General features: G+C 40.4%; 2 protein-coding genes across 2 annotated transcripts in view; both read right to left on the minus strand.

The window, feature by feature from the left end:
- Positions 1 to 16,202, minus strand: part of LOC133011050 (NAD-dependent protein deacylase sirtuin-5, mitochondrial-like) — a 231,594-nt gene that overhangs the window by 117,874 nt on the left and 97,518 nt on the right. The gene's annotated exons all lie outside the window — the stretch shown is intronic.
- Positions 9,209 to 12,042, minus strand: LOC133010443 (leukocyte elastase inhibitor-like). The gene is made up of 6 exons (XM_061078025.1): positions 11,701 to 12,042; positions 10,985 to 11,122; positions 10,764 to 10,881; positions 10,535 to 10,677; positions 10,193 to 10,360; positions 9,209 to 9,644 (listed from the first exon to the last, which is right to left on the minus strand). Exons 1-6 carry the CDS (start codon positions 12,040 to 12,042, stop codon positions 9,246 to 9,248), a joined length of 1,308 nt encoding a protein of 435 aa, XP_060934008.1. The 3' UTR covers positions 9,209 to 9,245.

Here is a 16,202-nt window from a genome sequence, read left to right on the forward strand (position 1 = left end):
GATGGAGTCTATGTTAATGACACCATGTGGCCGGAGCGCACACTGGTGGTCGTCACATGAATTACACAAAGGAAATTTTAGACAAAGAGAATTCTTATCTCTGCTTGGCTTTGGGGGCCGAATGGTTTCCAGATGTGTTCAGCCTCTCTAAGCATAGATTTAACTATGTGACATGACCTGTATTATAAATACAGGTCAGAAGTGTGTATAGGTCGGTTTAGAAGGAGAGAGAGAGAGAGAGAGAGAGAGAAAACATGTAAGGAGAGTTCAAAGAAGCTCTTAAAAATACGCCTGAGATGAGTTAACAGTGATTCACCCCTCAGCCCTCAAGCGAGCGTTGTGGGCCGAGGTTCTGATCGGTGAAATCACTGCAGACTCACACAGACGTTAACAGTGCGGGCGGAGGCGCTTCTCGCGGCCCTATTTACTGCAACACAAAACATTGCGATCAAACCGGAAACCGGAAGTAGCGGCTCGGAGTAGTGGCCGGCTAAAACAATGGAACACGGAAGTTCCATCAACAAAATACACTCAAGTATTAAACAATATGCTACGTATCTGCCCAGATAATCAAGTCTCTTACTGTACAACCCTCGCGATGTGCCTGCGACTCGGCGCGAATGTGTCGGGGGCCAGTGAATCACGTGGTCTCTCTCACGAGCGGAGCTCCGGAGCTCGCCGCTGGACCGGAAAAGGGAGCGAATTCCTCGTGCTCCTTGACGGAATGAAACTTCGTCTTTCTTCTGTAACAGCGGAGACCGTGCTGCTTTACAGGAACGGAGTGGATTGTCTCATACTCCTCAGCGGGATGAACGTCGCGCTTCTGCAGGGAACGGCTTTGTGGAAGCCGTTTGTGGATCGTTGGAAAAAGGAAAGTCTATGGAAGTGTCGGAGTCTGTCCAGCGGGGCACTTCCTGTTTCGATCTTTCAAGTTAAAACAGGAAAGGTCCTATCAAGATAAAACTTTGACTGAGATAAAAGAAGAAAATGAAACGACTTCAAATAAAATGATATTAAACAAACGTCTAATCGCCTCCTTAGTTACTGAGTCGTGTGGTTAGACCTCTTGAGGTCAGAAAACAACTTGAGCAGCGTGGAAAAGAGGCAGATTTCTGGGAGCACAGGGGTTTTGTTCTACCTGGGAGGTACCTGCCCCCCTGGAGGAGGGGTCAAGGGTCAGTGTTGCCCTCAGCCAATTAGATGTCAGGGTCCCGACCTTAGTGGGCGGGGATTCGACCTCAGTGGGCGTTTCAGAGTCTCATTTGGGTTTTTGCAGAGCGGCCTGCAACATCTCCCCACCAGGCCCTGCTGGAGGGGGGGGCATAGTGGGGGTTCAGGAGATGCTTTCCCCACCAAGGCGAGGCTCCAGGCTGTCTAGAGAAGGTGTGACTTAAGACTGAAACTGGTTGAACTGGTTTCAGCTGGGCCTTGTAGGCCTCAAGTATTTACAACCTATTGTTTGATGGTCACTCAGGACCTCACCTCCAACAAATGCAACAAGGTGCAATGGAAACAACCTTGGGGAGAATGGATCATGATTTTCATAAAACATGTGATTTCCACACATGCATTGAAACCAAAACATCAAATCACCTGCTAATGAGGAAACTAATGTTCACCTCAGACACACAGTTTTTTTTAAATAAGTGTTGATGTGTCACAGACTGTTGTGATCGTTCCATGAAATCTGTGGTAAAACTACATTGTACTTTGAGCCCAGAGTTATATAGAAAACAAGCACATCTTTCGAAATGAGAGAATGGTTCGTTGGCGAGCGAGGCTAGTCCGAGCCACCTCAACAAAACGTGCAAAAATTTAAATAATCTCATGTGCAAACATTTCCTGCCATCACACCTTTTTAATGTTTCCTGTGTCAGTACTCATCGAGGTCAGCAAACCACTTAGGATGACGACAACAGACCCCAAAATAAAACATCCTGTACACAGAATTTCAAGATATGGATCTCATTTACTAAACAAAAACGCACTTACTTGCCCAGCACCGAGATATTTACAGAAGAAATAAAACTGTAGACACATGACGCCCATTCAAATACACCAACACCAGAAAGCAGCTTTATGATGCTCACAGGGTTTTTCTATAATTAGTCAAACCACAGTCTGTGTGAAAAATCTCATCGCCTAAATCTGATTCTGTTTCCTTTCTTGCAGCCTGTATAAATCCAGTAGTTCCCTTATATAAACCCAGCAGTTTATTTTTATGTAATGGTCATTACTTACACCTCTGCCTCACTTGTGTCCGTCATGGCAGAGGGATCCCTCACATGTGTCACAGGTTTCCACGTTCTTTTTACCCCGTTAAAATGTTTTTTAGCAGTTTTTACTCTTACTCTTGCTGAGGGTTAAGGACAGAGGATGTCACACCATGTTAAAGCCCTATGAGACGAATTGTTTTTTGTGAGTATGGGCTATACAAATAAAGTGTGATTGATTGATTGATTGATTACACCCGTTGGTATCTTCCCCTGAGCTGTTGTTGATAAGTGGGTTCGATTTAAGGGACTTTCTAGGCCTGGTAAGTTTCACTTCCTGTTTCCCTGTAATTTGAAAACAAAGAACAAAGAGCTCAGTGGGGGTAAAAGATGGTTTACTGATTACACAAAGGATGGTTCACTTACTTCATCACTATGAAGGATGGGCATAGGCTCCTCAAATATTTCCTCCTGGCGGCAGGCCTCACAAGGCTTTGGCTCAGAACTGACCAAAAAACATGTTTGTGACTTCACAGTAAAAACAGTTTGTTTCCTGCTGATCCAAAACTGGAACAACTGGAACCGGTGTGCGTGACAACAGAAGTGACACGAAGCAGGAAAAAGAAACGTGGGATATCAATGAAAGCATGTGAAATATTCATTATCTCAAAAATCTAAGTGTAACAGGTTTCTTTCAAAACATCTGCTTCACATCAAGAATCAAGTTTATCACATGTGAAACAGTAGTGCACATGACCCGGGCACTTCTAGCTGTTAGACTTTTCATAAATAGAAATGTCAGATGAGCGGTTTTGCTGTGGTGTGAATGTCTACAAATCCATCCATCCATTATCTATACTGGTTATCATTTGAGGGCCGCGGGGGGAGCTGAAGCCAACCCTGATAGGTCGCCAGCATATCGCAGGGTCGATAATACAGAGACATTCAACCATCAACACTCGGATTCACACATATGGTAAATTTAAGATAAGACTTTATTAATCCCGTAGGAAAGTCTTGTATATTTAGTCTCTTATCAACCTTACACCAATCTGCATGTCTTTGGACTGTGAGAGAAAACCTAGTGATGTGTCCTTCCAGGTCGAGGCTTCAAAGCGTGTGTCGAGTCATCCAGGAAGATTATGTGAAGCGTGTATCGATGCTTGTGTTGATGACGTTCGAAGCCTTGCGAGCCGGCCATACCATGTGACTGAGTCAGGAAATGATCCGCGGGTTTGGTGTGCGAATCAAAATATAAAGGGCAGCAAAACGCAATGAACCCCCCCCCACCCCCTCACATTTTGTGGACTTGGGACTTTATTGCGCGTTTGTTTGCAAAATAAAGAAACTGCCTGAAAACCAGCACTGTGGGAAAGTTGTACTTTGTAAATCGAAATGAATAAATGTCCATATTTTACTTTTTAAATGTTATCCCTAGTAACACAAGCATTTTTATGATTGTTATTATCAAGGACATAGTATTTTAATATGTTGTAGAAAAAAATTATATACTTAAGAAATGAGCTATAAATATATTACTTCAAACATCTTACCTAAAAACAAATGAAAACAAAACCAAAAAGTTACTAGAAGATGTGAAAATCAAAAAAGACAGTATTTAAAAAGAAGTCCAGCATTAAATAAGGGGCAATAATGTAATATCGCCTCGCAGCCACAGGTAGGTTAACCTATTTTCGCTTTGCCTGCTCACTATCTGACATGCTACACTGAAAAAACCTTGAACTAAATGTCCAAAGTAAGTGTGATAATCTTTAACAGCTGATCAGTTGGATCCCTGTCTCTGCTACGCCACCTTTGCACTACATTCAGCTTCATAACACTTCGTTATGGGTGTGGTTGGCTAGCCATTGACAGCGCGGATCTTTCAAGACGAAAACGCATGAGACCGCATCCAACAAATAATTATACATAAGTGTTGATGTGTCACAGACTGTTGTGATCGTTCCATGAAATCTGTGGTAGAACTACATTGCACTTTGAGCCCAGAGTTATATAGAAAACAAGCACATCTTTCGAAATGAGAGAATGGTTCATTGGAGAGCGAGGCTAGTCCGAGCCACCTCAGCAAAACGTGCAAAAATTCAAATAATCATATATGCAAACATTTCCTGCCATCACACCTTTTTAATGTTTCCTGTGTCAGTACTCATCTAGGTCACCAAACCACATAGGATGAGGACAACAGACCCCAAAATTAAACATCCTGTACACAGAATTTCAAGATATGGATCTCATTTACTAAACAAAAACTGACTTACTTGCCCAGCACCGAGATATTTACAGAAGAAATAAAACTGTAGACACATGACGCCCATTCAAACACACCAGAAAGCACCTTTATGATTCTCACAGGGTTTTTCTATAATTAGTCAAACCACAGTCTGTGTGAAAGACTTGTCTCATCGCCTAAATCTGATTCTGTTTCATTTCTTGCAGCTTGTATAAATTCAGTAGTTCCCTTATATAAACCCAGTAGGTTATTTTCATGTAATGGTCATTACTTACACCTCTGCCTCCCTTAACAGTAGTGGTACATGTAATGAATGTAGTGTGTTGGTAGCGATGGAGTCGAGAGGCTCAGCGACTTAGAACCTCGGCTCTCCAGCATAGAACCTCCGTTAGCTGTAGTTTGCCAGCCCCCGCTAGCCCCCGCGGAGCCCCATAGCTTAGCACGTAGCTTAGCCTCAGCTAGCAGTCCCTCGACTTGTTAAAAAGCCCACGATTAAAGAGCCACCAGCACACGTTTCAAATAGATTCTCTCCACTCAGCGACGTACCCGTTGAGAAACAAACTCTGGGAATTGGCGACTCGGTTCTGTGAAACGTGAGGTTAGCGACCCCAGCGACCATAGTCAGCTGTATTCCAGGTGCCAGAGCCGGCGACATTGAATCCAAACTGAAGCTGCTGGCTAAAACTAAACGTAAATACAGTAAAATCATAATTCTAGTCGGCAGCAACGACTCCCAGCTTCACATGTCGGAGGTCACTAAAGTTAATGTGGAGTCGGTGTGTCCTTCCCCAGAAAGATGCAGAAAAACTAGTCCACCCCTTTGTTACATCCAGACTGGATTACTGTAAATTATTCGTAAAAGACTCTGCATTTTGTCCAAAATCCCGCAGTACGTGTCCTGACAAGAACCAAGCAAAGAAACCACATTGCTCCAGTATTAGCATCGCTACACTGGCTTCCGGTTAAATCTAGAATAGACTATAGTGCATCCGATCTTGATGGTGGATCATGATCTTGCTGGCTGCTGACCATAGACTATGATTGCAAGACAGCAGGACTGATTGATATATAGTATACTTACATCTATTGCACTTCTGTCCGTCCTGGGAGACGGATCCTCACATGTGTCTCTCTGAGATTTCCACGTTCTTTTTACCCTGTTAAAATGGTTTTTAGTAGCTTTTACTCTTACTCTTGTTGAGGGTTAAGGACAGAGGATGTCACACCATGTTAAAGCCCTATGAGACAAGTTGTGATTTGTGAGTATGGGCTATACAAATCAAATTTGATTGATTGATTGATTGATTACACCCGATGGTACTTTCCACTGATCGGTTGTTGATAAGTGGGTTCGATTTTAGGGACTTTCCATGCCTGCTAAGTTTCACCTCCCGTTTCCCTGTAATTTGACAACAAAGAACTAAGAGCTCAGTGAAGCCAGAAATAAAACCAGCAGGCAGACAGAGAATGATGCATTGTATGAGGCTGCGGTGAAATAATACCCATCACAGGCAGTGGAATTGGGGACTGGAGTCATACTTTTCCTTTCAAACAGAGTGGGGGTACAAGATGGTTTACTTATTACACAGAGGATGGTTCACCTACTTCATCACTATGAAGGATGGGCATATGCTCCATAAATATTTCCTCCTGGCGGCAGGCCCACAAGGCGTTGGCTCAGAACTGACAGTGATAAATGTTATCCCTAGTAACACAAGCACATGGTGACAGGTTTATCTAACGAAAACCTCAGAGAATTTAAAACTGACAGAGCTAAAGAACAGTTGGTGACACATCGATGCTACGAGAGCTTTGCCAGAACTTGTGTTACTTCAAAGAAGGAGGAAGAGGATGCCACTAAATAGTACAACCTTACTTAACATGTGAATTCCAAAACTTCTGTGAACTTATACACACTTATGAAATCCTAATACACAAAAGCTAAATGCAACCAGGAGATATAGATCAAAACGTGACACAACCATGTGTTCAGTCTTTTTCTTGGATAAATACAGATTTAAAAAAAAAGTTTAATGTTCAAAACATTTCTCTACAACCAGGGTATCCAACTATTTGACATCAGATACTTGGGTAGGCTACTGAAAAGTTGGAATTTATTCATAAGTGATAATCATGCTTGCACTACCATCTAGTGGTTATTTATACCCCACTGCCCATTGGATCACAAGTGGGTGTGGTCACAAGGAACAAATGCATTTGTAAGGTCACATCCATCTTGTGCCAATTGACCTTTGTAACAAACTTAATTCCCTGAAAGAGGTCTTGATATATCGTGTTCACAAGATTGGGACGGACAGATATCCCAAGTTACATAATGCCTCTGAGCACTGTGAGTCATTGGTGCAGAAAGTATTTAAAATGCAGTAAATCAAAGCCAATATGCCAATGATTTTGAATATTTCTTCCTTTAATGCCATCTAGTGGAAGTATCAAGTATGACACTGTGGCAAATTGAAGGCTGTGAACACAAAAAATCTTTCATGTCCACAGTTTTAATGAGGTGTTGGGAGCCGGCAGCTTTTCCTTTCCTTTAAACCAAGATGATGCAGCGGTGGTGCTAAATGCACAGGGGAGCTCACGTATCAAGTCTTTCATGGTAGAAGGACAATGTTACACTGACGTCTATGGGTGAAAGAAACCAAACATGTTAAAACTAAGGGTATTTCGCTCATGGGTTAGGGTTAAAACTTGTCCTATGAGTTGTACAATAACCGAGTGAAGTTCACTGAAGTAATGATAAGAAATCAAGCTCAATCAGGAACAGTTTTTCTGCCCACTGACACTTTGTCTTTCCATTAACACTTTTTAGTTTGTCTCCATTTGACCCGATGCCACTTCGATTCAAAATGCATTCATAATATCAACATGCAAGTCTGTTAAAAACCCTTATGGCAGATATATCCCACATGTCCACCAAACCTGGTTTTACAGGTGCAGAAAACAGCATACAATATACAGTATATATATATCTATAAAAAAACTTCATGTTTAAGAGTGGATTCCAGTTTGCAATGACATGAAATTCTAACCTTTGAATTATGAAAACATCTTTTATGCTTTTTACATGATTGACAGATGTCTATTTATTCTCTTATAATTGTCTTTTTATTGCTATTTATTTGACCTCCTTACTCTTTATATTCATGTTATTCACTTATCTCTGTTTGTTTGTTGACCTGTGCTTTTTGACACGTATCATATTGGAATGTTGTTTGTATGAACAGGGTAAGCTTCAAATTGATTCCCCCCCGTTGGTTCAGGAATTAAAAAAATCGGATTCGGAACAATATGCAGTGACAACTTCATCTTCTTTGATTGGATGCAGAATTACAACCGAATCAGGAACATGACAACTGAGACTGAAGGGAAATAAATATTTGTTTCAGACATGATGGATTGATATAAATGAGAAAAACTAGAGGATCTCAGAACTGTGGTGAAAGAAATCGAACTTAGACAAGTCATGCTCGAGAGGCTGTAAGAAGAGATTAAAAACTCTTGAGCTTTGTGTTGGATACAGTTCAGTCGTTGTTGATTTGTTTTTGCAGTTTGAAGTCGAGCAGATCTTTGAATTTTACTCTTTTCAATTCATTTTAAATTGTTTTGAGTATTTTGGTTCTTTGTTACATCAGCCCTGTTTCTTGAAAAATGTCGGTGAACTGCTCATTTTACTTGCACACCACTCCAGTTACTTTATTCTTTTATTTCCTGGATCCTTTCTGCAACGTATTTACTACTGAGAACAATTACACACTATAATCTCTCTGTTGCCAGACAATGCTCACAAGAGAGAGGTGATGTCTTTAGCAGAGTTTGATACAGACGTCTTCATGTCTCTGGAGCTGGGACATAATGTGACTTCAGCTCATTGTTCTATTGCCCTCAAGTGAAATGATTTTGTTTTGAATAACAAGGATCTGGAGGTGCATTCAAAATAATCTGCAGTGTTGAGTTTAATTGCAGCGTCGTCTGTTCACAGCTTCTTTAAATGAGCTCATCACCTGAACCTGTGCTTCCACTTTTATTTAACATACTTAGGAAACAGTGAGTGTAGATATAGAGTCACCACTCTAGGGCCATTAAATGACAAACTATTCAACTGTATAAGAAATACAAACTGTGTTTTAATATCTACATTTTGTGACCTGGTGCTGACCCCATTGTCTGTCGCCATTTTTTCTATTTGATAAGAGCTTGTTAAGGCAGTTTTTTCATCTTCTTCTTTGTTTTAATATGTATTTTTCAGGTCACAAAACAATGGAGAGTGACACAGTTGTGAAAAACAAACAGCACAGAAACATTTGGGCCACATTTTTCTGAAGTGGGCTCTAGCGCAATTTATGCTATTTTTCAGTTGTTAATTCTGCTATAAACTGCATGAATACTTTCTGATTACAAACTATGCTGGTTCACTTCTTCATCATAATTAGTTTTTCTTTGGTATTTCTTTGGTTTATATGTTACGTAATTACCATTTTAAACGTATTCAATATTGCACAGCTTCTATCGTTGTGAACAAGTCTGACCCGGGCGATCTCCTGCTGCTTCTTCACATGTGAAACACAAACTCCAGAAATTGTCTTTCCAAAATCAACACACATATCATTGTTGGATCAAAAATATTCTTTTATTAATATCTTCCTCTTTAATTTCAGAGCAAAAACAGAAGAAAAATCAATATGCTAATTAGCAAAAATCCCAGAAAATAAAGCCCCCAAGGATTAAACTTTTATTTGAATATCTTCTTCTCCTGGTTCTGTCTACTGAGGAGATGAGAACCTGCCGAGGAAGAGGATAGACTTGGTTTTATTGTGCCTGATGAAGAAGAGGAAGGGGTGGTCTGCTGTGAAGCTACAGGGACCATTAGTGACCACGGCTGCTGTGGCTGCAGCCGCCTCCGTGCCCTCCTCGTTCACCTCCACGAAGGCCTTGTGTACCACCTCAGACAGAAAGAGTCCTCCTTCACTGTTCATGCCAGACAGGTCGGCCTTTGACGGGTTGAACACGTCCATCATGCCCAGCTTGGACAGAGGCTCGTTCAGCTTGTAGTCCTCCTCCAGCTTGAACTTTGGCAGGTGAACATGGACATCTGAGTGCACTAACATGTTTCCCTTGTTGGTCCATTCATTCAGCCTCTGCAGCGTCAGCTCCTTCTCCAGCTGGAACAGAGCAAATACATTTGATCACATCTCTAAAGCCTAAGAAGAGGGTGTCTTGTCATTAAAAGACTGAAACATCTGACGACGTTAAGGTACACAACAGAAGTTATGTCCCTAACATCTGCTGGTGGTCGCTAACATCCGATAACACCAACTTGTGGTAGGTATTAATAAGGACAGTACAAGGGATATTCTCCATGTTGTTGTATATTCCACCCCCTAAAAAAACAGTCATCGATTGAGTTGCTGTTGCCTCCTTTTAGCTAAACTTCAGTTGTTTAGTAAACACAGTGTCTGTTACAGACAAATAACATTGCACAGGCTGGTAAGTTGGTTAGATGCATAATATACACATGTAGCAGTTTTACCATTTTGGTCTCTACCAACCCCAACCAATATCTGTCTTTTTAGTGCATAGATGTTCAACTTCCTTCACCAGCTGGTCTCCATCTTTGTCTGTCTGCTGTTAGGTGCTCGACGGGGAGTGAGCAGCAGCTTTTATCTGAGCTTCTCAACATGAATAAATCTGTTGATTTTACTCTGTGTACCTTCAGCAGAGGGTCAGATCCGTCTGTGGACTGTTTAGGCAACAGGATCAACATGCTGAGCTCCTCCTCCACATACGGCAGCTCCAGGATCTTCAGAGCGTGGTCAGTGATGTATTTGTAGGGCAGATTCTTCTTCTGGAACATCATCTGGACTGGTTTGCTCTCAGTCTGACACACAGAAACACAAACAACTATTAAAATGTCGATCTAGCTAATAATTCCACTGTGATTAAGTGACTATCTACTCTAGTTTGAGGAGCTTGGGGACATAAAATGTAATAACCATAAATGAAAGTACACACAATAAACAACATGCTAAATTGTGATAAGCAATTTTTTTACCTGGCTGACTTTAAAGGGCATCTCTTTGGTGTTTGCTTCATCAAAGCGGTTCTTCCAGTTTGCCTTAAAGTAGATTGCATTGACCAGAACCAGCTTCGTACCATCAGAGACTATTCCCGGCTTCACAAGATCTTTTATTTTATCTGAAATGTAACAGAAAACCTGACAATTCAGAATAATGTAGAATGATTTATTCCCTTTTTCATTATATTCATGTGTAAAGTCGTACTTTCTGTCTGCTGCTCGACCCAGGTGTTGATCTCCACTCTGCTCGCCTCTGCGGCTCCGATGAAATCCACAGTCTTCAGGTCGGCCTGGTAGTACTTACGCGTGTCGTCCAGGAAACGCTGCAGAGAGCAGATTTCATCTTATACTTTCAAGGAAGTAAAAAAAAAAGAAATCTACTGAAATATCAATTTCTACTGCAATAAGTGGAAAATTAAAACTCACAGGGAGGAACTTTGCAGTTTTCTCCCCATACAGACGATTGGCTGTTTGCAGAATGTATAATTTCGATGGTGAGTTGATGTCTTCGATAAACTTCTTGAATTCGGCGTGGAAGTCTTCCCCAGGTTGGAATGACAGGGCCTGTGTGGAAGTTTGGATCGACACATGACATTTAAATGCTTTCAGACGTGCACCTAAGAGTCCAGGGTCTGTAGGTGAGGAAGCTAATCTCCGAGTCAGTTGCTCAGAACCTTTTTCTGGAAGTTTTCCTGCCAGCCCACTTGTAAAATGTCTGTAAAATGTAGAAATCAGACGGTTCCAAAATCTCATCTCTCACCTGCAAATTCTACATATTCACACGCAGAATCTGTGTATAGAGATTTCTTCTGTAGAAACCCGAGTGAGACACTTCAGATTAAAATCTGCACATTTTTGACCGTGAATTCTTTAATAGATGAGACGATAATAAGATACAAGTAAGAAACTTTAAGATCTGTTCTTGTTCCGAAAGCAAACTGGTTTAATGAACTGAACTGAACTGTCAGTTCAATGTCCTGCTGTCAGAGAGCAGCACATACTGGACCTTGTGTCAGGGGATTTATCTAGAGTCAGAAGAACAGATGGTTTAGAAACACTGTTCAGTCTGCTCCATCATAACCAACTGGTCCCACAGCTCTGACTCTCTGAATGACAGGTAACAGAGACATGGTGTGATGTACCTTTTCCATTTGAGCAGCTGTGTCTCCTCTGGCTCCCAGGTAGACCATAGCCAGAGCTGAACTGATGCTCAGAGGAGACACCAACATATTCCCTGATGGGTTTGCACGGCTCAGAGTCTGGAACAGCTGCACATCGCCTGAGATGTTGATTGATTGTCTTACGACTGGTCTCGAGCTTCCTAAGCTTCTGCCTTGCTTCAAATTTGAAATATTGAATGTGCCGATGTTGCCGATGCTGCCGGAGTTGTCGAATTTGTTGTCACCGCTGTTGTCGTTTTTACTGTTGTCGACTTTACTGTTGTCGACGCTGTTGTCAATATCGTTGCTGTGTTGGTTTCCCATGGCTGAGGATGTGCAGTTGTCCTGTAATGAACAAAAAATGCTTTTTAGACATATATTTTGAAATCTGAACAGAAATGCACCTGATTGCTACTTGATTGTATTTAAATGTTTTGCGGAACAAAATGTGCCAAATCAGATCACACATTCTTTCACAGCACGAGAAAAATCCCCAAAATCAAGTCAAATCAGATAGAATTATCTACGCAAAATACCTGAGAGATGAGAAGATGTGGAAGCAGAGAATGTGAACCTGGAGGTTGAGTGGTCAGTAGAGGAACACTACACAGTATATATACAGTATATGTATGGGTGTGACTGGGCAATAAGTCACTGACTGCTGGGAACAAAAAACAGCTAAAGGCCAACTGGCACCAGTGGAATAAAACTAATCGGACCCAATTCCGAGGAAATGTTTGCACAACGTCTTTGTGCGATGACTCTGATAAAGTTTATTTATTAATCTTTATCGGTTTTACTGAGAATCTTACACAGAAGTTGTATTCAAACACATTGTTGATGTTTTACGACCTTTTTTACGACCTGTTTTTATGCTGCAATTGTAAAGCAACTTGCTCTCTTTATGCCTCTTATCTCTTCAAATTTCCAGAGTAATGATATAAAGGACCAAGCCTCTGTGAGCAATACAGATGCACTTACAGCAAACCAGTTAGAAAATGTTCTTTTATCCCTAAATCATTCTAAAAGTGGGGTTCAATGCCGTATATACGATTAAATCAAATCATGCAAAAGAAAACTAATTAAATGTTGCATTCAAAATGAATTCAGCACTGACCGTGTGCAGGAGTTATGGTGAAAATATTAAATCTCTCATGCTTTCAAAGTTTATAATGGAATCAGATTAGCAGAAGACAAACACAGTGAAGAGCATTCAGAATGTTCTGTTCTCTGGGTGCCACAAACTAACCCTAACGTTTTTGGTTTATTTTAATAAATTAATCAACTTGCCAGCCACTGGGCCGTTTATGATCTCAAATATCATGTTGTCTTTAGAGCGTCACGACTCTTCAATGGTTTGAGCTGCCGTTTTCCTGTTAAACTGAATAAACAGCTCTAACAAGCAAGCCCCTGTTATGTGATTAATTTACAGCACTTAGCATTCACATTCTTCCTTTTCTCCAGGCAATGTGTCGTCCATATTGTGGAACTGAATTTGTTGGACGTTTGTTGGATGTGGCAGCAGTGTCCATCACTTTAAGGTGTGCCCTGAAAACACTTCTGTTGTCCTTTTCTTTAATTGCAGTGCATTTCTGTAATGTGTGGTGTGGTGTTGTGTTGTCAGATTGATGAAGATGTTTTAAGACTGACACCATATTAACAAGTTCATAATTTATGTCTTGGCGTTACAAACATCGTTCATTAATTTAATCAATTCAAAGCGTCACACACCAAAGCCATGGTGTCATTATCACTCTGCCTCATAGACTGTATATAGAGCTCTGCCTGCTATTTATTGTCCACTTGATGGCGCAATAGAGCAAATGGCGGGACTGATCCACACAGCGGTGGAGAAGGAGGTGAATGTCCGTGTGTTGATAAACAGATGTTCTTCACTTCTCCACTTCATCAGGACCTTATTTATTTATCACTGATTTCATATGTTTTTATACTTTAACACTATACTTTTTCCACCACTAATGTACAGGACATTTTGTAACATGAAGTTTATCTAAAAAAAACCCCATCTTTTATGTTTTTTACATGATTGACAAACATCTATTTCTTATCTTATAATTGACTTTTTATTGCTATTTATTTGACCTACTTACTCTTTATATTTATGTCATTCACGTACCTCTGTTTGTTTGTTGACCTGTGCTTTTTGACATGTATCATATTGGAATGTTGTTTGTGTGAACAGGGTGAGCTTCAAATAAATTTCCCCCCCGTGGGTTCAGGAATAAAAAAAAATCGGATTCGGAACAATATGCAGTGACAACTTCATCTTCTTTGATTGGATGCAGAATAACAACAGAATCAGGAACATGACAACTGAGACTGAAGGAAAATAAATATTTGTTTCAGACATGATGGATTGATATAAATGAGAAAAACAAGAGAATCTCAAAACTCCGGTGAAAGAAATCGAAAATTAGACAATTGTTTTGTGTTGGATACAGTTCAGTAGTCGTTGATTTGTTTTTGCAGTTTGAAGTCGAGCAGATCTTTGAATTTTACTCTTTTCAATTCATTTTAAATTGTTTTGAATATTTTGGTTCTTTGTTACATCAGCCCTGTTTCTTGAAAAATGTCGGTGAACTGCTCATTTTACTTGCACACCACTCCAGTTACTTTATTCTTTTATTTCCTGGTTCCTTTCTGCAACGTATTTACTACTGAGAACAATTACACACTATAATCTCCCTGTTGCCAGACAATGCTCACAAGAGAGAGGTGATGTCTTTAGCAGAGTTTGATACAGACGTCTTCATGTCTCTGGAGCTGGGACATAATGTGACTTCAGCTCATTGTTCTATTGCCCTCAAGTGAAATGATTTTGTTTTGAATAACAAGGATCTAGAGGTGCATTCAAAATAATCTGCAGTGTTGAGTTTGATTGCAGGTCGTCCGTTCAAGTTTATTTATTAATCTTTATCACTATTAGTGAGAATCTTACACAGAAGTTGTATTCATGCACATTGTTGATGTTTTACGACCTTTTTTACAACCTGTTTTTATGCTGCAATTGTAAAGCAACTTGCTCTCTTTATGCCTCTAATCTCTTCAAATTTCCAGAGTAATGATATAAAGGACCAAGCCTCTGTGAGCAATACAGACGCACTTACAGCAAACCAGTTAGAAAATAGTTTTTATCCCTAAGTAAATTAAATCATGATAAAAGTGATGTTTAATGGCGCATACGATTATATGCAATCATGCAAAAGAAAACTAATTGTACGTTGCATTCAAAATGAATTCAGCACTGACTGTGTGCAGGAGTTATGTTGAAAATATTAAATCTGTCATGCTTTCAAAGTTTATAATGGAATCAGATTAGGAGAAGACAAACACAGTGAGGAACATGCAGAATGTTCTGTTCTCTGGGTGCCACAAACTAACTCTAACATTTTTGGTTTATATTAATAAATAATCAACTTTATTACTGCACATGTCTACTGTTAACCCTCTGAGAGCCACTGGGCCTCAAATATCAAATATCATGTTGTCTTTAGAGCGTCACGACTCTTCGATGGTTTGAGCTGTCGTTTTTCCTGTTAAACTGAATAAACAGTTCTAACAAGCAAGCCCCTGTTTTGTGAGTAATTTACAGCACTTAGTATTCACATTCTTCCTTTTCTCCAGGCAATGTGTCGTCCATATTGTGGAACTGAATTTGTTGGATGTTTGTTTGATGTGGCAGCAGTGTCCATCACTTTTAGGTGTCCCCTGGTAACACTTCCAGTGCGTTGAGTTCTCAGGGCCAACGTAGAAATGTGTGTCTGTGGGATTTACTGATATAAAGTCTCGTCCTCACCCATCAAGGAAGGTCACAGTCACCGCTGGCAACCATGAAGAAACATTTCTTATCCATGATCAACCTTTGGACCTGGGGTTACATAACTGCCACCAGACTCCCCTTCCACAGAAGCCCTCCCTCCCTTTTCCTGTGTCCCTCACACCTGAGTCACAATATGAGTTCATGAGAAATTTCATTAAATGTTAATAATTAAAACACTTCTGATATATAAGTTAGAAGTTCCCTGATTTCATGTAAGGACCAAATCAGACAAAAACACCTCATCAATAATCAATGACACGCAAATATTTTGGTGGCTACAATTTTTTTTTTTTTACATTTTTCAAACAGGCCTACGTATTGCTTAAGAAAAATATAATTTTACTTTAATTGCATTTATTTGCCTAATTAAAAAATGTTTTTTAACTCCACGTAGGAGATTTTGTTTTACTTTGTTTGTCTGTCTGTCTCTTAGTAAGCGTCTCTTGGTGCCTCTCCAAATAAATGGGTGGATTTGTGAATTTTGTTTCAGCTTCTTTTCAATCTATGGCAGTAGCGGGGGTGCACATGATCGCAAACAAATGTCGCTTTAACGAGCATCAGATTCAGAGAGACAGGTACACAGAATACAGAGTGAAGGAAAAGTTCTGGCATGAGACAGAGGGCGGTACCGCTTGAGGTTATC

Source organism: Limanda limanda, chromosome 9 (genome assembly GCF_963576545.1).
Source record: "Limanda limanda chromosome 9, fLimLim1.1, whole genome shotgun sequence".
Classification (NCBI taxonomy): Eukaryota; Metazoa; Chordata; class Actinopteri; order Pleuronectiformes; family Pleuronectidae; genus Limanda; species Limanda limanda.